Here is a 23,121-nt window from a genome sequence, read left to right as displayed (position 1 = left end):
GTGGGTTGGTGCTGCTTATATTATTAGATCTCTCAGCAGTGTTCAACACAGTCGATCAAGTGCTTTTAACTCATCATCTTCCTGATGCTGGGATCAGAGGGACTGCCCTTCAGTGGCTGATCTCCTTTCTCCGGAATTGCGGACAGAGGGTAGCATTAGGAGAGAGCTCATTGAGTTGTCACCAACTGGTTTGCGGAGTCCCCCAGGGGGCAGTTCTCTCTCCAATTCTATTTAACATCTTTATGCGCCCTCTTGCCCAGCTGGTGTGGAGGTATGGGCTGGGTTGCCACCAATATGCTGATGACACCCAGCTCTTCCTTCTGATGGATGGCTGCCTTGACTCTCCCCCAGAAACATTAGCCAGCTGCCTGGAAGCAGTGATGGGGTGGCTTAAGCAGAGTCGTCTGAAGCTCAATCCTTCAAAGACAGAGGTCCTGTGGCTGGGCAGGAAAGGTCCAAGCGAGGAAGTGCACCTACCCAACCTGAATGGAGTGCAGCTATGAGTGGGCCACTCCGCCAGGAACCTGGGAGTGATTCTTGATGCCTCCCTCTCAGTGGAGGCACAGATCACAACAGTAGCACAGCTGGCATTTTACCACCTTCATCAAGCCAAACTACTTGGCCCTGGAGCACCTAGCCACAGTGATCCACGTGATGGCCACCTCTAGACTGCACTTCTGCAACTCGTTCTATGCTGGTCTGCCCTTATCCTTGATCTAGAAACTACAACTGGTCCAGAATGCAGCTGCCAGGGTCCTTGGAGGTCCCATATCCAGCCCATCCTCCAGAAGCTGTGCTGGCTTCAGGTTGAATTCCAGATCAGGCTTAAAGTTTTGGTTATCACCTTTAAGGCCACACGTGGTCTGGGTCCAGTATACCTGAGGGATTGCCTCTCTGCCTACACCACTCAAAGAGCCTTGCACTCTACACCTCCAATCTCTTGGTGGTTTCTGGCCACAAGGAAACCTGCTTGACCTCAACCAGGGCCAGAGCTTTCTCCATCCTGGTCCCCACCTGGTGGAACAAGTTCCAAGAGGAGAGCAGGGCCCTGATGGAACTTGAACAGTTCTGTAGGGCCTACAAAAGGGAGCTCCTCCACCAGGCATTTGGTTGAGGTCAACCTAAACCACTGCTTCCCACTGGCCCCAAGCCTCCCTCCTACAATGACCATTAAAAATTCACCCAACCCACTGGGCCTCAGTATGAGTTGAAATAATGCTCTTTGCAGTTTCCACCATTCTTTAATGTTATTGTTGTTATTATGTTCATGTTATTGTTGTTTTCACCTTGTTATTACTACAAATGGAGTTACTTGTATTGTTTCTTATTTTATGTAAACCGCTCTGAGCCTTTAGGGAGGGAGGTATATAAGTTGAATGAATGAATGAATGAATGAATGAATGAATGAATGAATGAATGAATGAATGAATGAATGAATGAATGAATGTTCTGGTGGCACAGCAGATCCTGGGGCTGGCTTCTTCCACAGCCTTTTTAAACTGGGCTGTATGAAAAGCTAACCTGACAAACAGCTTAGCGGTAAGAGTAATCTGCCCCCACTTCTCCACTGTTTTCAGATCTACCTGATAATTCCTGAGTATATTTGGGTTTTTTTTTCTGGATTATGCCCCCTCCCTCCAGTTTTCCCAAGAAAACTCGGATGCAGAAATCTACCTGAAAATACTTGTAAGGTATACTTCTGATAGATTTTTGGCTCGGGTAGATTGGAATGCACACCCCTAGCCTAGATATTTTTTAAAAAATCAGGCCAAACATTACTCCTAATGTAGTATCACCTCCACTAAAAAGTACAATTATTTATGCTTCCACGTAGGACAGCACATCCTATCAATTCAAGTTTCCTCAGTCAACAGCTCCTGAAATTAGATAATCCTGGCTACTGTACCATTGAGTTTGGGGTATCTACCGCATTTGTTGGCGTATAAGATGACTGGGCGAATAAGACGACTCCCCAACATTTCCACTCAAAATATGGAGTTTGTTACATTACATTACAGTGCTATGGGCCACTATGGGGAGCTATGTCTATCCCAACTGAAGTGCACCCGGCGTATAGGACGACCCCCCCCCCACTTGGAGGCATGTTTTTCAGGGGGGAAAAGTAGTCTTATACACCAGCAAATACTGTATCTTTTTGTTACATTCAGCCAGCTGTTTTTAATTTGTTTATGCACTCATCTGGTTACTTCCACTGAGAAAGAACCCCAATTTTTAAGGCTGCAAAACCCACAAAAATGGGTTCACATGCATATCTGGGTACTTTCTTCACAGTTCTCAAATATGCAAGCTGAGAAGTTCATCGTAGTATCTTTTCCAGAATTGCAAGAAATCTATCACCTCTGTTGCTAAAAAAACTGGCATAATTGACAGGTATGAATTTATCTGGTCCAGTAACTGATATACTGAAATTATACTATGAATCACAGTTTTTTTTTTAAATCAAGGCAAATTAAACTAATTAGAACTGTTTTCTATTAATGTATAAATGTGAGGCATTTTACTTATTTCAGTGTTCCATTTGCTCTTTTTGAATTCAAGCAAAACAAAAACACACAAGAAAAGCTTTTGAGAACTGGAACTCCACTTACAATATGCATATTCAACAAACAGCACAGTTATTAGAAACTAAAATACATCTTATACTTCATCTGCAGCATGCTGTGATAAATCACTTGCCCCTCCTCTGGCTATCAGACATTAGGAAGTAAAATAGGGATGGATCAAAAGAGAGAACGTGATGCCTGTCCTCAGGAGTTAGAAAGAAGATTGAAACTCAGTTGTGAAAGAAATATGCCAATATTTGACTTAGTAATAAATTCCTGAAAATGTTTTATAAGATTAAATGCTGTAGAACAGGGGTAGTCAACCTGTGGTCCTTCATCTGGAGGACCACAGGTTGACTACCCCCGCTGTAGAAGACATGATTATGCTGAATCATAAAAACTAATTAGGGTAAGACAATAGGCACCTTGTTATCCTGCTCCGGTCAGAGGAGGCCGGAGAGGATGGAAGAAGCAAGCAATAAGGAAGTGGTAAGACTGGTTGAACTGGTTCACTTTAATGCTGTGAGAGGGGGGGGGAATAGCTGTGATTCCTCTTTCCACTCTTCTAGTTACAACAATCATCCAGGAAGGAAAACCATCATGGGATGGACACAGGAAGCAGACAGTGGGTTACATTCCACAAGCAATCCACTCATGAAAGAAGAAGGAAGGCCGGTTTTCCCCTCCCTTTTCCACACCACCGTATTCCAACCTGTGTGCCTATTACGCCACGCACTTTCCAGGATCTGAAATGAATGCTGTGGAGAAGGGAGAGAAGGGAAAATCAGAGATCACAGGATGGACCTCAGAAGGCTCTTACACTAGATCCAACCACTTCCATTCCCTCTATGGACAATATAGACACTTCTACTTTCACAGTTAACAGTTACAGGATACAGAGACCTCACAGCCTTTCCTGTTGTGTGTACCTGTGTCTGTATTGTGTGTGTGTGTGGAGGGGGGGGGGCTGGGAAGAGTTACCTTGAACTAGACATATCTTCTTGTTTTTACATGAACAACAGGACTGGGTTTCAGGGTTAACAACCACTTCAGGAATCTAATTCAAACCAAATATGATGCAAGTTTTTTCATACTGTAAAGTTTGTATAAAGATTAGAAATCAGTCAAAAGTGTGATAAACTTATTGCATTCTATAAAACATACTACAATTATTGCTGGATGCACAAATGCATGATAGGTTGTTACAATGACAGGTACAAGGCAGAAATAAGAAATGGATCTTTAAACTGTCTTTTACTAGTATATATTAAGGAGATAATATGTAAGACAAAGTATAAGGCATCAAATAGGTAACACAATATGTACCAACAACCATTAAAAATGGCAAAGAGGAGCTAAATGACCTGCACATATTAACACTGGTTTTTGAGGATCTGCCCCAATTTGGGGAAATGATTACTATATAAAAATCTCAGAAATTTTCATTTTGAAAAAGACCAGGTGTCTCCTGCCTGGGACAGCAGAAACAGGGCACCTTCCAGCATACAAGAAGCTCATAATACAGGGCTGGTTAGCCAACTTGTACAAGCTTTATATCTAAAACCATTGTTTAAAAGTGCATCCTCCTTTATGGGGCTGTGCAATAGCACACATACTAAGGAACCCAATACCAGTTCTCCCAGGACAATGGACAAATGTATTTTCATCCACATTATTATGACATCTCCTTGGCTACAAGGAAGAAGAGAGGCACGGCATCTGTTGAATATTAAATAACAGCAACTGTCTTCTTGTGTATCCTGAAAGCTTGAAAACATTTTCAGGATACATAAAACACAGAAACTGGTAGAGCAGACAACAAAAATATTATTTAGAACAAAAATATCCAAAGCAAACTGTGACAAACTCTGACAGAACCATACCAAACCAAGTGACTAACCCTTAGCATTGAAAAGAGGCACTGGGAGCTGTGCTTGCTTAAGCTTTTGCTGAAATGCCACCCTATTCATCCAATGGTTAGCATGAAGTCAGCAAACTAGCCTGCCGTATATTATTATATTTTTATTTATGATATTTTATATCGCCCTCCCCTGAGGCTCATTTGTTTATTGTAAATAATAAAATGTTTATGGTTATGAATCACAAAGGAAAAACAAACAGAATTGGAGAAAGGAAGTTCTATAAATCTGAAACCACCATCAATGACAAGTTGCTGGGATTGTGAAGCTTTGCTTTGAGAAGTTGGAACTGGGAAAGCATACGTAAGAAGCAACCCATGATCCCCTCCTCTCAGTTTTAGGAAGGATAATTTCTCAGTCTCTTGTCTCCATCAGTCTCTGGAAATATGATGGTAATATGATGAAGAGAAATGTGAAAAGTTCAGAAAAAGACAAATTATTCACTATCAGAAAAAGTAAAATTTCCCTCCTCTCTGAGTCCTCACAGGTCCCATCGTGATCTGTTTTGGACACGTGTTGTTCCACACACACACACACACACACACACACACACACACACACACACACACACACACACACACACACACACCCTGGTCCCAGTATTACGTTTTCCACCTTGACCTGGATAGCCCAGGCTAGCCTGATCTCATCAGGCCTAAGCAAGGATGGTCCTGGCTAGTATTTGGATGGGAGACCACCAAGGAATCTAAGGGCCATGACACAGAGGCAGACAATGGCCAACCACATCTTAATGTTTCTTGCCTTTAAAACCCTGTGGGGTTGCCCTAAGTCGGATGTGACTTGAAAGCAAAACAAAACAAAAACGTCCTCCTTTTTTCCAATGCATTTTTCATATTGTGCCACTAGGTGTCACTGGGTCATGCTCACTGAGTTCAGTGCAGTATAAAGCCTGTAGTTAAAAAGGAAAGCTGCTTGTATTCAAATCCTGGTTACATTCTAATTTGCAAATTAGGTATCAGGAAAGGTTAACAAATGAGACTACCCAATCCTTTTCTTTTGGAACAATTGCATTTGTTCGTTTTCTAACTTGAGCAAAATATCTTTGTGCAAAGCAGTTTTTGAATTTGTAACTACTGGACCAATTAAAAACACCACCACTCCCTTGCTGCCTTACATGGTCATCAGAAAACAGCATTGAAGCCCAGTGTAACTCTTTAGGCTACAATAGATACACACCTGGTATAGCCAAGATAGGAAAGGAAAAAAAAAACAAAAATTACTTTCACTTTTCTATCAGTGCCACAGTGGGCTTGGAAACTACTGGGAACTCTTGAGCAATCTGCTCCCAGAATATGCCTGCTTCCACAAAAAATCATGGTTCTGGCCCAGAATGAGGCAGAACTATGCCTCATTCTTAAATTAGTCTGCACTTTCTGTGAGATACTCTACCACTCTGGTAAATTTGGAGATCACAATTGACCTATATTGAAGGAGGTGTGTTGGCTAGCAGTAGTGTGAGGGCCATAAACAACACATTCTTTGCTTAAAAGACATCTCACTTTAGTCCCCTGTGTCTCCAGTTAAAGGATATCCAGTAGCAAGATTGACCTATGATCTGAAGAAGAAGAAGAGTTGGTTCTTATATGCTGCTTTTCTCTACCCGAAGGAGTCTCAAAGACCGTTTATGCACTGCAGGTTTCATGTCGTGCTGCAGGCTGGAGTTTTAGTTGTGGCAGGTTGCCCCACCTCTTCCTGCACCCACATGGGGGAGCATTTGGCCTGGTGTACTTCATCCACCCCCGATTTGTGCTCCTGCAGAGGAGCTGGGGCAGTGAAGTTCCCAGTGCATAAACAATCAAAACGGCTAACAGTTGCCTTCGCTTTCCTCTCCCCACAATAGACACCCTGTGAGGTGGGTGAAGTTAAGAGAGCCCTGATATCACTGCTCAGTCAGAAGAGTTTTATCAGTGCAATGGCTAGCCCAAGGCCACCCAGCTAGCTGCATGTGGGGGAGTGCAGAATTGAACCCGGCTCACCAGATTAGAAGTCCACACTCCTAACCACTACACCAAACTGGACCACTGACACTGAATAATATAGGCTAGATGAGTGGATTCTAATATTTCTATACCTTGGAATTGATGAGATGAAAAACACAGAACAGGAAGTCAAATTGCATCACTTGATAGGGACACTGCAACCAGATTTATGACTTCCCTGATGTCTAGGCTAGGACTGTAAGTTTCTACCTACAGGACCAAGGACAGAAATGGGAAACACAATCTGAGCACCAGAATGTATTCCATTTGGGCAACCTCAGTGTTTACGATCATCTATCTAAGTACCTTATAAAGAGGGAACACTCTGAAGATTGAATAAATAAATGGGATTGAGTTTAACTGTAATTATGAATTTTAGAGTTTTAAAACGTATTTAATAAAATGCATATTTCTTGTGAGCCACCCTGAGATTCAGGGAAGGGCTGAGTATAAATGTAAAAATAAATAAAAAATATACAGAGTGAAAACAAATAGCATTAGTGACAGGGCCATGGAGAACTTGCTTCCATCACTGACTGTAGGCAAAGGTAGGAAAAATACTGTGGCAGCAAAAAAATTGCAACTCTATAGGTGATCATGACCCAGCAGATAGGTTTCTGTGACCTACCTGATAGTCCCTCAAGTATCCTTTATGCCATGTCAGTGGGTAGTCCCTAACACAGCACACTGCTTTAGTCCATAGTGACACCCAAGGCAAATGGATCAATACCCCAAGGCAAATGGATCAATACAGCAAAACATAAAAACAACCCTCACACATAATGCACATGCATAATAAAAAATTAAGATGCAGTCAAGTTATGGGGTTCAATCTGAACTAAATTTTCCAGCAGAAAAATGGAACTTTTTGTGCCTTCCCGATCCCACTGCAGCCCATTGATCTCTACAAAATGTCGCTCCAGGAGAACATGAAGCCCTTAGGAATAACATGAGGAGGGTCTACAGTAAAAAGAAGGAATGAGTGGAAATTGCCAATTTAATCTCCATTCAAACCTGTGTGAGTTACAGAGAACATGTTATTTCTTATGTTTTGTAATGCCTGCTTGCTACTCATTATTGAAATGATGTTTAAAAATGAATAGTAAATACAGCTATTGGTACCTTCTAATTTTAAACCAAATGCCCTCACATAGAATAATTAAGGGTCATACCAGACTAGACGCAAGATCTGTGAATGGGTCTCTAGCACATTTTATTTACTTCACAATAGTAGCCACTGTAGGCTCCATCTGGATCTAGACCGTGGGACAAGGTGAGATTGCGTTTTCATTCCTCTGTTTTCCTAGCCACAAATACAAGAGGCCTCCACATGCTTAATGGGCGGAAATGATTAGCTACTTGTATGCTTCCTCCAGTGGGGTAAATTACCACACAATGTACCGTTTGTTGTCAGGAAAATGGTATGGGGAAAGAGATAGCCCTCCCTTTAAATCATCCTGTTCTCCAGCTGTTTTTCGGCAATAAAAAGTGAGGTCCTGTTAACAGATCTTTCAAGGTCCCATGTGATTTAATTTCAAAAAAGGAAGTGGGTAACATTATTTCTATAAAGATTTTTGCATAGGAGGAAAAAACTAACAGCTATTTTTGCATAATGTAGGGCTGTTACACTGAACACTGTCCAGAGGAAATCACCTAAGCAACTATCTAACTGATCTCCTCCATCAGACTCGTTTGCTTTACAAATGACATTAATAACTTTACCTGCCACTTATGTCCACTCAGGAAGCCAATAATGAAAAGTCTACACAGCATCAGCATCCAGCTTTACACCACAGTAAATCCCTTGCTGTCTCCCTGTTACAAGCAATTTACTCAGCTGCTAGGTCACACGGTAAAATAATTATCCTATTACAGTGCCAAAGATTACAATACATCAAATAACTACCACCCATCTGGCAAACATTTTACCCAGTTAAATAGGTATGCCATTTACATATTTCACACTCACCCCACCCATTGCAAACACAGGGACAGTAATAAAGGAATATTTGGAGTGTGTCATACACAGCATGACTCCGCAAGCCATAGTGCTGAGGCAGGATCCACTTCCATTCTATCAAGCAGATTCTTTTCTTTCTTTTTTCCTTTGACCCACAGAAGCTATTGTGCAAACGAAACTAATATATTACCTATCAGGCACTGGGACATTGCAAAGTAACAAAGCGTGTCCTACAGGTGCATAAACCAATATGTAGGATTTGAGAGATCCATTTTCATTATTGGTTTATACAGAAGGAAGAGAAAAAAGATAGGGCTTCTTTCTCATAACTGAATTCAATCCAAACATTTTTTGGGAAACAATACAGTACGTAGCATCCTGCTTCAGGAATGAACGGAATCTTATGCAAGTGAACGAGAATGAACTGTATCTCTGGAATGAACCAAACTTCGCACATCAATCCGGTTGTTCATTAAAGTCATCTCCTAAGATCTGTTATCCAGTGCCCTGCCTTCATAGGTTAGGCAGATGCTACTGGAGACACAACCTTCTTTGTGGCAACACTCCAAATGTGGAATATCTTCCTCTGAGATTTTTGTTTAGCCACCTATATTTTAAACAACAGTCTAAGCCACAAACTTGTTGCCTGCTTATTTTATGCTTGTTGTTATTGAGTTTGGTGTAGTGGTTAGGAGTGCAGACTTCTAATCTGGCATGCCAGGTTCGATTCTGCATTCGCCCACGTGCAACCAGCTGGGTGACCTTGGGCTCGCCACGGTGCTGATAAAACTGTTCTGACCGGGCAGTGATATCAGGGCTCTCTCAGCCTCACCCACCCCACAGGGTGTCTGTTGTGAGGAGAGGAATGGGAAGGCGACTGTAAGCTGCTTTGAGCCTCCTTCGGGTAGAGAAAAGAGGCATATAAGAACCAACTGTTCTTCTTCTTCTTCTTCAATACGTGCGTGGTTGTAAGTTTAGACTGATTTCTTTTTGCATTTGATTGGAAAATATTTTTGAACTGTATACCACCTTGAAGATCTTGCAGTGAAAAGGAGGTTGTAAATGTTTTAAATTATCCACAAAAAACAAATTAATAAAACTTTAATCATTAATATCAATAAAAAGTGATATAAAGCAATGCAAATGCTCTTTTTAAATTCTAGCTATCATAATTGATCACAGGAGAAAATAGTTATCTGGAAAAAACCCTGGTTCCTTATGTGGATTCCCCATAGATCCAGTATGCTGTTCTTATATAAACATTTGAAAGGACCAAAATGTCACCCACTAGTGTCATGCTCTATCAGCCCTTACACAATGAGGACAAGCAGAGGCCTTCAGTGATTTCAGGGACAGTATCACTCAACTTACTTAATACCCAATCTGTTCATACTTTTACCCATATTTCATTTTGATTAACAAGCCTATGCATCTACTTGCAGCCAGATATTATATGCCATCTCAGCCTTTGCTCTCCTGAACTAAATAGTCTAAACTTTTTTGTATCCCTCATAACACAAGTTGCCTGCTAATGCAATAGTCTTAGCTTCTCATCTTTGCATCTGTTTCAGCTCCAGCATGGGTAACGAAAGCTGGACATAGTATCTAGAGTTGTCAGCCCTCATCTGGGTATCCCCAAAAGCAATGGGGAATGGGGACTGCAAGGACATGTTCCAGAACAGGAAGTGATACAGTGAAGCTATAGGAATTTTCAAGTATCTATGTTTTTACCACAGATATTGAACATTCCTAGAATGCCATTATGTCATGTCCTGTTTTGAGACTAGAAGAGGGAATTGATGCCATTTTCTACCCTGTTTTCCTCCCCTCTGCTCCAGTAAGCAAGGGCAGGGAAAAAGGAGCTTTGCTGAGAGGTCCTCTCACTGGAACCAGGTAAATGGAAATCATAAGTCAATACAGAAATTGACTAGCAAAGGATTTATTTTTTGTTTACTTAGTTATACTCTACTCTTCTTGCCAAATGTTATTGTTAACTGTATGTATAAACAATTCGGAAGGCCTTTGAAAAAAATTTTAGTTTTAATAACCCCATGTAACACTGTATACCATGTAGAGGTTTATGCATTAGCAAAGGAAATTCCTAGAGTAGTCAGATCCCTCTTGGTCACTGGTGGGGGATCCAGCTTGTAAAATTCCTGGAGATTTAGGGATGGAGCCTGGAGAGGACAGGGATCTCAAGGAAATGTAGTTTGCCCTTTATGATCTGTATGTTAGTGGATGTATTTTCTAGCTTGAACAGTATTGTCTTGTAGCCGCTTATCATGCAAGAAAAGCATATACAGGACTGGCTATTATTCTGTAACCAGATCCCATTAAATTAATGAACATGAGTGACTATTTAGTGAATAATCTTCAGGCATCTATTGCCCAGTAGAAATGCCAAATCAAAGGATAACCATCTAATCATTCTTGGCGGGGGGAAGGTAAGATTCCCCCCTCCCTTAGTGCAGCATAAAGTGTACAATCAAGCAGGTAGGACAAATCTTCAATATCCTCCATCTAGCACCTAGCATAGGCAAAAATTCCTGTCATGACATTATGACTGACCATCTAGTATTCAGAATGCCAGTTCATGCATCTCTGAATGCAAAATCATCTTGCTTTAATTAAAATGTATTCTGAGTTATTGTTAGACAATTCACAATACCATTAGAATCATTCTTTGGTAACCTAAAGCTGCTGTTCTTATAATTCTCAATATTTTATTTAAGGCCTGTTTGTGGTTTAAGAAGTTGTTTTTCATTCACAGCCTTGCTTCTCTTCTCTCATGCTGAAATAAAAATAGTGCTTATGGCGTCAAAGTCTGTTGCCATAGAAATGGAGGTGCCATAGATACAGCATGACGGTGGTGCAGGATAACATAAGGTAAGGAGACATGTCAACAGGCAACCCTAAGAATTAAGTCAGAGGAGACATGGATTTCCATTTAAGTATGAACATTACTAATTTCATTAACTAGCTAAATAGTAATTGCAATTTCCCCTCTTTTAAAAATTTATTTATTTATTTATTTATTTAGATTTATATACTAGATTTATTTAGATTTAAATATCAGCTTTTACCTCAAAATATGTTTTAAAATTACAACAGCTGTTTTATGCAGCAAGAAGCCATGTTATTTGTCAGTCAATATCCAATTACCATAGCTTTTTAGGAGATATAAGTTTCACAATATTATCATCAACTTACTGTCAGAGTCAAAATATTTGATATGCTTATATTAGCAGTAAATAAAAGTAAAAGATAAATGGGTAGCATAAAGTTCCACAACCTTAGAAGTTATCATTTTTTGTTCTGTTCCATTTTTATCTACTTGCTTTTGGTGTATTTTTTAGCAATTCATAAACAAAAGAAATAGAAAACTACTTATTAAGTTCAATCAGCACTAATGCCCTTACTCTTTATGTCCTAACAGATTATAAAAACTAGCAAGAAACAGAGAAAGTTTTCTATATCCTAATGTGAAAAATTTATAGAACATTGACCTTATTCCTACATACTTCAGCCCTTGGCCCTTTTCAGTCAGGTTGTGGGCCTGGCCATGGGGTAGAAATGGCACTAGTTGCCCTGACAGACAACATCCACCACAACCTGGATTGAGGCGGGTCATCGCTGCTTGTACTATTATACCTTTCAGATGCATTTGACACAGTCAACCGTGAGCTGTTAGCTTACTACCTCACCAACACCGGAATATGGGGGACAGCCCTCAAATGGCTGATCTCTTTTCTCTGGGTTCATGGACAGAGAGTAGCAATAGGAAAGAATACCTCGCTACCACCAGCTAGCATGTGGAGTCCCACAGGGAACAGTCCTCTTTCCAATCCTATTTAACATCTTAATGTGCCCTCTTGCTCAGCTAGTGTGGAAGCTTGAGCTGGAATGTTATTAATATGCAGATGACACTCAGCTCTTCCTCCTGATGGATGGCTGCCCTGATTCTCCCCCTGAATCCTTAGCCAGATGCCTGGAAGCGTTGACGAGGTGGCTCAAGCAGAGTCGTCTGAAGCTCAGTCCTTCTAAGATGCAAATCTACCTAGTGTGGACGGAGTGCAGCTATCAGTAGCTCACTCTGCCAGTAACCTGGGTGTGATCCTTGATGCCTCACACTCTATGGAGGCACAGGTCAAGAGAGTAACGTGGCAGGCTTTCTACTATCTATGCTAAGCCAAGCTATTAGTGCCCTAATTGGTCCCAGAATACCACAGTGATCCATGTGACAGTCACCTCTAGACTAGACTTCTACAATTCACTCCATGCAGGCCTTCCTTTAACCTTGATCCAGAAACCGCAACTTGTCCAGAATGTGGAAGTCCCACATCCAGCCCACTCTTCAACAACTCCACTGGCTCCCAGTTGAATTCTGGATAAAGCTCAAGATTTTGGTAATCACTTTCAACACCATATGCTGTCTGGGCCCAGTGTATCTGAGAGACCGCATCTCTGCCTATACCTTCCAAATAGCTCTACACTCCACCACCTCCAACTAGCTAGTGATCCCTGACCTCAAAGAAATGTGTCAGGCCTCAGTTAGGGCCAGGGCCTTCTCTATCCCGGCCCCCAACAGGGAACAAGGTCCCTGAAGAGATCAGGGCCCTACCTGAACTCCCAAAATTCCACAGGGCCTTTAAAAGGGAGCTCCTCCACCAGGCATTTGGTTGAGGCTGACCAACATAACAGTATTCGCTGATCCCAAACTGAACTGGGTTTATAGAAGTTGTTGTTATTATGTGAACTGTTATAATTCCGTTGTTCAATTCTGAAACCCACTGTTATGGTTGTTGTTAGTATGATTATGCTGCATATCCTCTATGTTTTGTGTAAACTGCCTTGAGACGTACGGGAGGGCAGAATAGAAATACAATAAATAAAAAAAAATACACAGAACAGACTCCCAAAGCACTGTCCCATCATCATCATCAAGATTTGTATCCCATCCCTTACTAGCGTCTTGGGATGCCTAAGAATATGTTTAAATAAAACATAAAATTACATTAAAATACAATATAAATATCTCAAGAGTAAAATATAGCCAATTAAAAGACTGGGCAACCAAATGAATCTCCTCATGGCCACAGACGTAGGGTCACCCAGTTGGTTTGTGGAGCAATTTCCAGTGCTGTAACAGAAGGCATGGAGTGTGTAAGAGGATATTGTGCAATGTACTTAGTAGTTGCACTGGTCTCAACCAAATGCTTAGTGAGAGAGCTCCGTTTTACAGGCCCTGTGGAACTGCTAGAATGCCAACAGTGTCCTGATCTCACTCAGGAGCTCATTCCACCAAGTCAGGGCTCGGGGGAAAGGCCGCGCTGCTGCCGGGGTGTGGGGAAAGTGCCATAATAAATTGTGAAGAATCATGTATAGCTTTCATATTTATATCCTCAACAAATGGCATATAGTTCCACAGAACATAGTAATTGTGTGTTGTTTGGTCTGAGTCACCACTAAATTCCCATCTCTACCAATCACTGGATGAGTAATTTCTATTTCAGAATCCAAGATCTAAGAAAATTAGAATACCACTGGTATGCTATTACCATTCAAACCACAGCTGCACAACCAATAGCATTTTATGCAAGGTCTGGTACAGTTCCATCTTTCTAACAACACTCAACTGAATCATGTAGTTCTTGTACTTATATAACAGAACAACAGAAGATCTCCATAAAGCCTTAATAAAAAGATGGGGAAAAGGGAATAGAACAAAAATGATGAGCAACACAATCAAGGCTTGTTTATGTATTTGCTGCAGGCCATTCTGTTATGTCTATACTAGCAGAAAAGCCCATTGTACAAAAAATACAATGGATGCTAGTCTCCCCCCTGATCCAGGTAGGCCTGCTGAGGCTTGGTGAGGCCATGGCAGGGCTGCCTGGATCAGGGGCAAGTGCTAGCAGGGGCTACCTCCCCCAAACTGGGCAGCTCTTCTGAGGCCTGGCAAGGCTGCAGCCGGGGCTGCTCAGGGTGGGGGGAGCGCTGGCAGGTGTGTGCTCATTACCTAACTCCCCCTGACCTGAGCAGCCTTTATGAGGTCTTTGTTGGTGTTTTTTTTTTTTAATGATAACACTTTTCAGAAATATTTGATTACTTTTTGAAATTTACTTCAAGTTCTGGGTCAATTAGACTGCCTTTGGTGTCTTTATTATTAATCTGGAGAACTGGGTTCGATCCCCCACTCCTTCACACGCAACCAGCTAGGTGACCTTGGGCCAGACACAGTTCTCTCCAAGCTCTCTCAGTCTCACCTACCTCACATGGTATCTCTTATGGGGAGAGGAAGGGTAGGTGACTGAAAGTTGATTGGAGACTCCTTTCAGCAGTAAAAAGCAGGGTACAAACAAGAATTCTTCCTTAGTGCCATAGCCAATACACAGTGTCAACTAGGTATGTGCACAAAAAAACCATGGACTGTTTCAGATTCGTCCCAAATCAATATGGGCTGAATCCAAATCACACAAATAACCCTTCAGTTTTTCGGATTTGGACAATACAAAAAGTTTTGGGGACAGTGTGCAGGTGCTCCCTTTTTCAGGCAGTGGAGAGCATCTCTACTACCTGGGGGGGGGGAGCGCCCATCAATCAGCTGAACTGTCATTATCAGCTATTTGGTGCACCATGTCCTTTAAATGCTTTCCCTTGTCTTTGCAGACAACACTGCCTGCAACGATGGTGGTGGGGAGATGTTTAAATGGCATGGTATGTCTGTTATTCAATATCAGCTGTTTGGCAATATCCCCTTTAAATGCCTACCCATGCCTTTGCTGCAAAGGAATGGGGAAGCATTTAAAGGGCATGACACCAAACAGCTGACAATGACAGGGGCACTACACCCTTTAAATGCCTCTCTTTAAATGCAGGCATTTAAATGTAGTATTCTCAGACACTGCAGAGAAAGTGGGGGAAGGTATTTAAATAGCCTGCAAAGGGACTGTCAAGATCAGCTGCTTGCTGGGATCTCTCCCCCTGCCTTCTCAGATGTCTGAAAAGCCTGGGGGAAGCATGTAAACTGGCCAAATTGTGGCTGAATCACCAAATCACAATTTGGCTACTGCTGTTTTGGCTCGTTTAAAGGAAGGGATGGGTACTTTGGCTTGGATAGGTCCGAAAAATACCTGAATCAGCATTATTCAAGTAATTTTCAGCTTCTCCATATTGAATTATCCATCCTTAGTGTCAACTACAATGGGTGCTTATTTTCCCCATATCCAATTCAAAATGCTAGCTATCATATTTAAAGCCCTTTGTAGACTGGGGTCCTCACACTTCTCAAACCACATCTCCCAGGATACCCTTGTGTGCCACATGTTTCTCACAGAGGTTTCTTCTGGTAGTGTCCTCACCTAAGATGGTCCATTTGGCAGCAGTCTAGGTACAGGCATTCTCTATAGTAGGTCCATTTACCTGGAATGGCCTACCGCCATGGGTATGGTGTGCAGAAGTAAAGTGGCCAATAACCCCATCGGGAAAAGTATAAGGTCCACAAAATGGGTGAGGAAGAGCTGCTGCTGTGAGCTGGCAACCTCTGCCTCAGACAAGAAGGGTGGGGACTGCTACTAAGTGAGCCAGTTTTACACAATGTAGGCGGGAGCTGCAGGTCAGCAGTCCTCCCCTCACTCAACCTTGTGCAAGGTAGACTGGCATGAGCTGGCAGTGCTCATTCTGTGGGAGGCAGGCTGGAGCTCCTATGACACTGCTCTTCCTCCTCCCATTTGTTTTTGTTTTTTTTAAATAACTGCAGACCAAAACTTGAGGAAGGGGAGGAAAATAAAGCACTTTGTGGCAAATGTGAATTCAACCTAAACCGAATGTGTCTAGTTATTCCCATGATCCAAGGCAATGCATAGACCCTAATAAAGCAGCCAGTAATCTAATTTTCCATCCATATGATAAAAAATAGTACTAGTAAATGCAATTATCAGAAGAATATCTAGGAGATCTTACATCAAAAGTAATTGGTTTAACAATAGTTTCTCGTGGCATATCTTGTATATCTTTGGTTCTTAGTACAAAAATCACAATTAGAGCCAGCTGGGTGAAGTGGTTAAGAGTGGTGGATTCTAAACTGGAAAGTCTCTGGTCATCCACATCCACATTTGATTCTCTGCTCATCCACATACAACCAACTGGGTGGCCTTGGGACAGTCACAGTCCTGTCAGGGCTGTTCTCAGAGAGAAGTCCTGTCAGAGCTCTTTCAGCCCCACCTACCTCACATGGTGTGTGTTGTGGGGAGAGGAAGGGAAGGTGACTGTAAGCCACTTTGAGACTGCTTCGAGTAGTGAAAAGTGAGGTATAAAAAACAACTCTTCTTCAGGACTGGCTCATTTTCCTACTTGTTGGATGCTGGCATTTGGTATGGGATAAGCAGTACAACCACAAACAAAGATGTATTATCTAAAAATAATGGCCTGAAATAAAATTCCTATCTGGTAGCCTTTCAAAAGCTATTTACAGCATCAGAAATAATATAATTATTTTTCCTTTTCAGACAGAATATAACCTTTGTGTAAAGGCCTACACTGGAAACTTCACAAGTTTCAGGCTTTTTGCAGAAATGTCACCATTCTCTGTTACCTGCTTCAGTATATTTTAATCCAACTTTCTCTTCTTCATCTTTTGCCTTGGGTGGTGGCCAGATAGTCTGGAGTCTTCCTGGAGTCTTGTCATCCTGTTCTGAGGAACTCGCATCAGTCTAGTAAAACAGAGCACAATATAATTTAAGGTCTATTAGAAATACATTTAAATAAATATGTCTGCTTATGTTAATCAAAGCAAATACAGAGCTGGGTACATCCCAAAAGTGCATTTGGAATTACACACCAGTGGCAATTCATGCAGTGGTTTGATGGAAGATTCCCAGGCCCATTCCGCACGGATTCATTGTAGCAGGAGTGTGGCAAATTGTAATCGCTACTAAAATGCAGTTATGCACAACATCGTACACAATCTGCCACACTCCTGAAACCGATCAGCAAAAAGCGCTTTGTTGTAGCACTTCCAGGGAAATCCCAAAAAGTGGATTCACCCTCTGGAAAGCGCTACACTCTTGCAACCAATCTGCAACACTAGCGGAAAAGTTCTGTGCGTTACCATTGTTGCGGTTTCAGCAAAGTCCCTCCCCCTGGCTCTCTCCTCTGATCTTCCGGTGAAGCGATCACCATTTTTTTTTCTTGGAGTGAGCGGAGAGCAACGAACCGGCGAGCCTTCATTCACCCAGCGAGGCTTCTCCGGCTGCAGTCCCTCCACAGAGCTGTTTAAGTCACCAAGCACAACACAGCCCCGTTTGATGATTCCCTTTATTTTCGGCCAAAAATTGCGCCCGTGCATGGGGGGGATTTTTTTTCACTCGGGGTGAGTGTGGCAACGATGAAACGGCAGCTCACACGCCACCTGCCAGCTAGATGGGTCTCTCCGTTGCAACAAATCAACGCAGATTCGTTGCAACGTGTGTGTGTTTTTTTTTAACCTGCCTGAAAGGGAAAGGAGCTTTTCGGGAGCATGATAACGGCCGCCCATTGGCTGTTTGTTTGAGTGATGGCCAGGGGCGGGACAAAGCACAGAAAAAATCGCTTCCTTTCTAGCGATTTTTGCCGAGACCAGAAACCTGTGGGAAACGATTGAAACGCAACTGGATTCCACTACAAAGGCAGGTATGCATAACAACGAATTCCACTATTTAAAATTGCGTTTTTTCTTTCCGAAACCAATTTGCCACATTGATCCTGGTGCGGAATGGGCCCCAGGTTCTGATTCTGAATGGGATGGGGAGAGCCACACCCTTATAGGAGGATGCTAGGAGGTGCATCAGAGATAGATAACTGTAAAATCACACACCTGGTAAGTGGATAACAGCATCAATGCAGCACAAATGATAACATTATTGGGACTGTAGGCAATGTTTTATTGGCATCATCTATGGAGATGATACTAACTCCTTATGTCCCCAAGTAAGTTGGTGAGATTCCATCCTTCTATCCATTTAACTCAGCATTTGTCCAATTAGCAGTTGCATGAGCTCATTCACAAACAACCAACAGTTAACTGCAGTACCAGTTAACTGTTATTAGATATCAATGGCAGCCTATTAGAATTCTTTGAAATTATTCTGATACAGATATATTTGCCATCCAGTATGGATGATACTGTTGACTTGGGAACTGGATCTAAATTCCAGATTAAATTCCAGACTAGCTGGAGACTCAGCTAGTTGCTTCCAAAACATCCACATTTTAATTGTATGTTGTCATTTTGGAGATGAAAAGAAACCCTTCAGGTACAGAGGCATAGTACCCTTCCTCAGGGAGAGTATTTCAGTGCCAATTTATAAACTATAGAACTAGAACTTTCCATCACAGCTTCATATGTGGGACTGAGCAGAGACCACAAAGAACTCACCTCACAGTGTTGTTGTGAGGAAGAACCACCCAATCCATAATATTTTCCTACAATAATATTCAGAACTATCTCAAGTATTTACCAATACAATTTAACATTGCAATCCAGAACAATTGTTTTTTCAAAAAAATATTTCTTTTAGGGTCTCTCAGTTTGGAAATACCAAAGTTGGGTCTTCTTTAGTCTTCAGCTCACACCCAATTAGCTCATACCCATCCATTAAATAGATTAATATTAAAATGTGTCTACAGTCCATATTTGGCATAAAATTTTTTAATCAACCTACTGGTTTCGTATCGTTTGCTCCATCCACAGATTTTGCTTTTGACCGTTCAAATATCGCCTTCAAAGATTCCTTTTCATGTCTCATTTTCCGTTTTATTGCTTCTAGCTCTGAAGTATCTGCAGTTGTTCCTTTTTTGGGAGGACGTGTGAATAAAGCTTTAAATGCATCTAGAGCTGATTCAGCAGGACTTGATTTGACTTCTTCAGGAGGACTTGAAGGTTCTGTTTGCACAGAGGATTTGTTTTCTTGACCTTCATCACTGCCTCCAGAGTAATTTGTTACCTCATTAGAATCTTGATCATCATTTTTAGGTCCTAAAAGTTGAGAAAGTTGTTCCAAAATGGTTGGGCTAGCTTTAGGCTCAGATAGCTTTCTTTTAGATAACAGTTCAGGTGCAATATGAGATTTTTTAACAGGCTGCCTTAATTTAAGCATAGCTAAGTCACTGTCTTTCTGTTTGATTTCAGTTACACTTTCCCCCAGATCTCTGGGCTGTCCTTTCTTCCTTACACGTAATCCACTGAAGAAAGCAGGAAGCTGAAAGGACTTTTCAGTTGTAGTCGGTTTTGGGATAGATACACTACTAGAACTGCTTGCCAGAGATCCTTGCTCATCTCCAGACTCCTGAGCATCTTCTCCTGCAGTAGGCAGGTTAATACTGTACTCATCTCCTAGCACTATGTTTTCACCACTAGAGCCGATTTCCTGTAGCATATCATCCATTTCTGTTACAGGCAATGTAGAAATCGGTAGAGATGGTTGTGCCTTGTCTCCACTTGTAGTACCACTGGTTTGCCTATAGCCTTCTGTTTCCTGCTTTTCCTTCCTCTGTTCATTATCCTGCATGGTCCCAGCACTGCTGAATGTAGATCTGTTTGCTGAATTTTCATCACAGTGTATGTTTGCAGCCTCATTGTCTGAGTCTGTGTCGCTTGTTGTATGATCCAAAGTACCCTGAACAAGAATGAGATCCTTGTTTTTTCTGCTGAATTCAGACAAAGGCGAATGTAGAGATTCAGTACTACAAAGAAATGGCTCATTTTGCTCAGGTTTCCTCAGTACCAAGTCAGCTGGGCTGCCAGCACCAGACTCACAGTCATTTGGGAAATCAGTGCTGGCTTCAGAGTCAATTGCAGTACCGACATCAGCTTCAGGGTTATCTGAGGCACTAGTGGCAGATACAAGGTGAGATGTAGCACAGGGACCCAGCACCCCTGAGAACACCAAGGCAGTAGCATTGGTCTCTAGGGCATACAAACTGCCAGTACCAGCATCCAGAGCAGCCTGAACATCGCTTGGGCTTTGTGGTATTTCATACTTAACTTGTAGTACTTCTGGCTGTAGGCCAGCTATTCTTGGAGCCTCATCATCACCGATATTATTCCCCTCTTCCTGGCTGTCAATATGGATATCACCATTAACATTTCGAAATGCTTTAAGAACAGCTTGTTCTTCTGGTGCCCTGGAGTCCAATTTATCTGGAAATCCAAAAAGCGCTTTCACAGAAAGTTTAGTGAAAATAGTCTGGCCTGGTTCAGCCTTGGTTGTATTCTCTAAGAGCTTGCTGCGATCAAAAGTTTGCTTTGCCTCCATGTTGGGCAAATCACGGTTGTTCTTATATTCCTGTTATAAATGCTAGTTCCTTTCAGTAGTTATTCTCAAGCAACATTTTCATTGGTTAACTTAAAATACCACACAGAGAGGCAGTTCTGGCAGATCAGACTGCCCTCTTTCTTATTTTCAGTGCAGCAGTCTGAAATGTAAATTTCCGCTGAAATTCACAACTTGAACACAGAAGAAAATGGGGAGATTTTGCATGCCGTTGCAAAGCATAAATTTTCTCAGCAGGGTCACAATTTTTTCTTTTTAAAAGTGGCTTTTCTGATAAGGCAAATCTTCTACAAACTAATTGTCGCTAGTCTGTCTGCTATACAGATAGTTGTACTTACTAGAGAGCGCAGTGAGCGAGCTACAGTTCACACTGAACAGCTGATACTTGCAGTTTGCTACTTCCTTATTTCGGTTCCAGAGTCAGTAACATTTCTCAGCAGAAAACTCCCGAAAGACTGTTTTGTTTCTGAAAGGCAGTCTCTTCTCCACTTTCATCAAAGTTGTTTTAGGAAAATCCTTCACAGGTGGAAATGCGAGGAAATCTTGACAGAAAAGTTTTGAACACTGATTATATGACTTCGTTTAACTTCTGGAGAGTTCCGACTGCTGCAAAGCTGCAGTTAACTGAATGTAGTGCCCTTGAAGCTGAATAAAAGAAATACACTCTTCCGCTTTCCTGCAGGTTGCATCTGGAATGCCGATTCCAGCCACTGAACACCAACCAACAAGACAGGTTTCGTATTACCTTTTAAACTCTGCACAGCTATTTCTGAGGACTATAAACAGGTACTTATCAGACATATTCACCACACCTATGGATTAGAAATGACATGGGAGGGGAAGGTAAACAGCCACAACCCAGTACTCTGTAATTAACTCTAGAAAGAACAGACGTGAGCATGTGCACCCTGCTGTAATTCAAAATAAAGTGATTTATACAGAGGAAAGAAGGAGATCCAAGTTCATTGTGAAACAAGATCTTTCCTTCAGTCACCAGTTCTGGGCAGCTGGAGGAGAGGCTTTTTGCAGTTAGGCTAGTTGAAATTTTTGATCAATATTATTGTCTCATTCCAGAAAAAACAAAGCCAAATGCACACATGGAATAAGGGCACAATATACACGTATAATTGATTTATACTGAATCCATAACTGGAGGTTCCAGAGATCAAACCTGGGATCTCCTGCATGCAAAGCAGATACCACCTTTAAACCATGGCCCCTACCAATAACCAATGGTAACTGGAACTACGATGTATAAAAGCCTTGGGACCATCAAGGCATTCAAGTGTGAAGCAAGTCAGAAAGATTGTCCCCCGCCCTCAATTCCTTTTCTGATATTACAGCTGTACCTCGCCTGAAAGTGCAAAGAGAAGGCTGTTGTATGTTTTTTGCTGTCAGGTCACAGCTGACTTATGGCGACCTGCAGGGTGTTCAGGGCAAGACACTTTCAAAGGCAGTTTACCAATTGCCTGCCTCCACATCACAACACTGGTATTCATTGGGTGCCTCTCATCCAAATACTAGCCAAGGCCTACCAAGCTTAGCCTCTGTGAAGAAATACATTTTTGGTGGAAGTTGGAACAGAATGTTTTAACATTTTTATTTCTTTGAGCAGAGACCAGGCAGGGAGGGGGAAGTCAGTCTAATTGCTCTCCAGACATATCTCGGCTCACTTTCATACAAATGTTAATTGGTCTAGCTCAGCCTTTTCAAGCTTTGGACCGTGAAATGACCCCTGAAATATTATTCAGGTTTCAAGAATCCTTGGAAGTGATGCCTGTTGGCTATGCCTCCCTGCCATGCGCCCAGAAGTCATGTGTCTACAGAATGCATCATCACTAATAAAATAAAATGCTTGTTAAATAAGAAGTTAGTTTCATTTTTGTGTATACAATACTTTGGGTTATAGAGTACAAAACAAGGAGGCATTCTTCTCAGCTGCCATAAGGCCACCATGCAAAGCAGCAATTCTCTTCAGGGGAAATGTGTGATTTGGGGATCACTAGTAAATTTGGGGATGCTCCAGGCACCACTAGGAGGTTGACAATTCTAACAAAACCTGAGAATATATTTTCTCAGGGTTAGAAATGGCTGGCGGGACAAGGAGAAACCTGAGAAGAAAGGAATCCTTGTGACGGCTGTGTAAAGTCCTTACACTGGATCCAGGTGTAGTCGCTCTCGGCTAGGGATGCCAGCCTCCAGGTGGGACCTGGGGATCCCCCGGAATTATAGCTCATCTGCAGACTACAGATCTGCAGATCAGATTCCCTGAAGAAAGTGACTATTTATGAGAGTAGACTCTGTGGCATTGGTCACAGTCCTCTCCTGCTTGAATAGTCCTCTCCTTTGCTTGTAAGAGCCTTCCTC

The 23,121-nt window shown here is 41.9% G+C and overlaps 1 protein-coding gene across 3 annotated transcripts in view; it reads right to left on the bottom strand.

Moving 5' to 3' along the window:
• The window catches only part of FMN1 (formin 1), a 212,106-nt gene that overhangs the window by 140,429 nt on the left and 48,556 nt on the right, over nucleotides 1–23,121 (bottom strand). The window contains exons 1-2 of one of the 3 annotated variants that reach the window (XM_077322953.1): nucleotides 19,144–21,506; nucleotides 17,037–17,154 (exon numbers count right to left, since the gene is read on the bottom strand). The exons of 1 other annotated variant lie outside the window; for it this stretch is intronic. In XM_077322953.1, the coding sequence (XP_077179068.1) occupies nucleotides 17,037–17,154; nucleotides 19,144–20,736 (1,711 nt within the window). In that variant the 5' untranslated portion in view covers nucleotides 20,737–21,506. Of the gene's footprint in view, nucleotides 1–17,036; nucleotides 17,155–19,143; nucleotides 21,507–23,121 lie in introns of those variants that run through there. One more of the 3 variants, XM_077322951.1, reaches the window with a different exon arrangement.

This window comes from Paroedura picta, chromosome 2 (genome assembly GCF_049243985.1).
Source record: "Paroedura picta isolate Pp20150507F chromosome 2, Ppicta_v3.0, whole genome shotgun sequence".
NCBI lineage: Eukaryota > Metazoa > Chordata > Lepidosauria > Squamata > Gekkonidae > Paroedura > Paroedura picta.
This window is presented reverse-complemented; position numbering and strand designations above follow the sequence as displayed.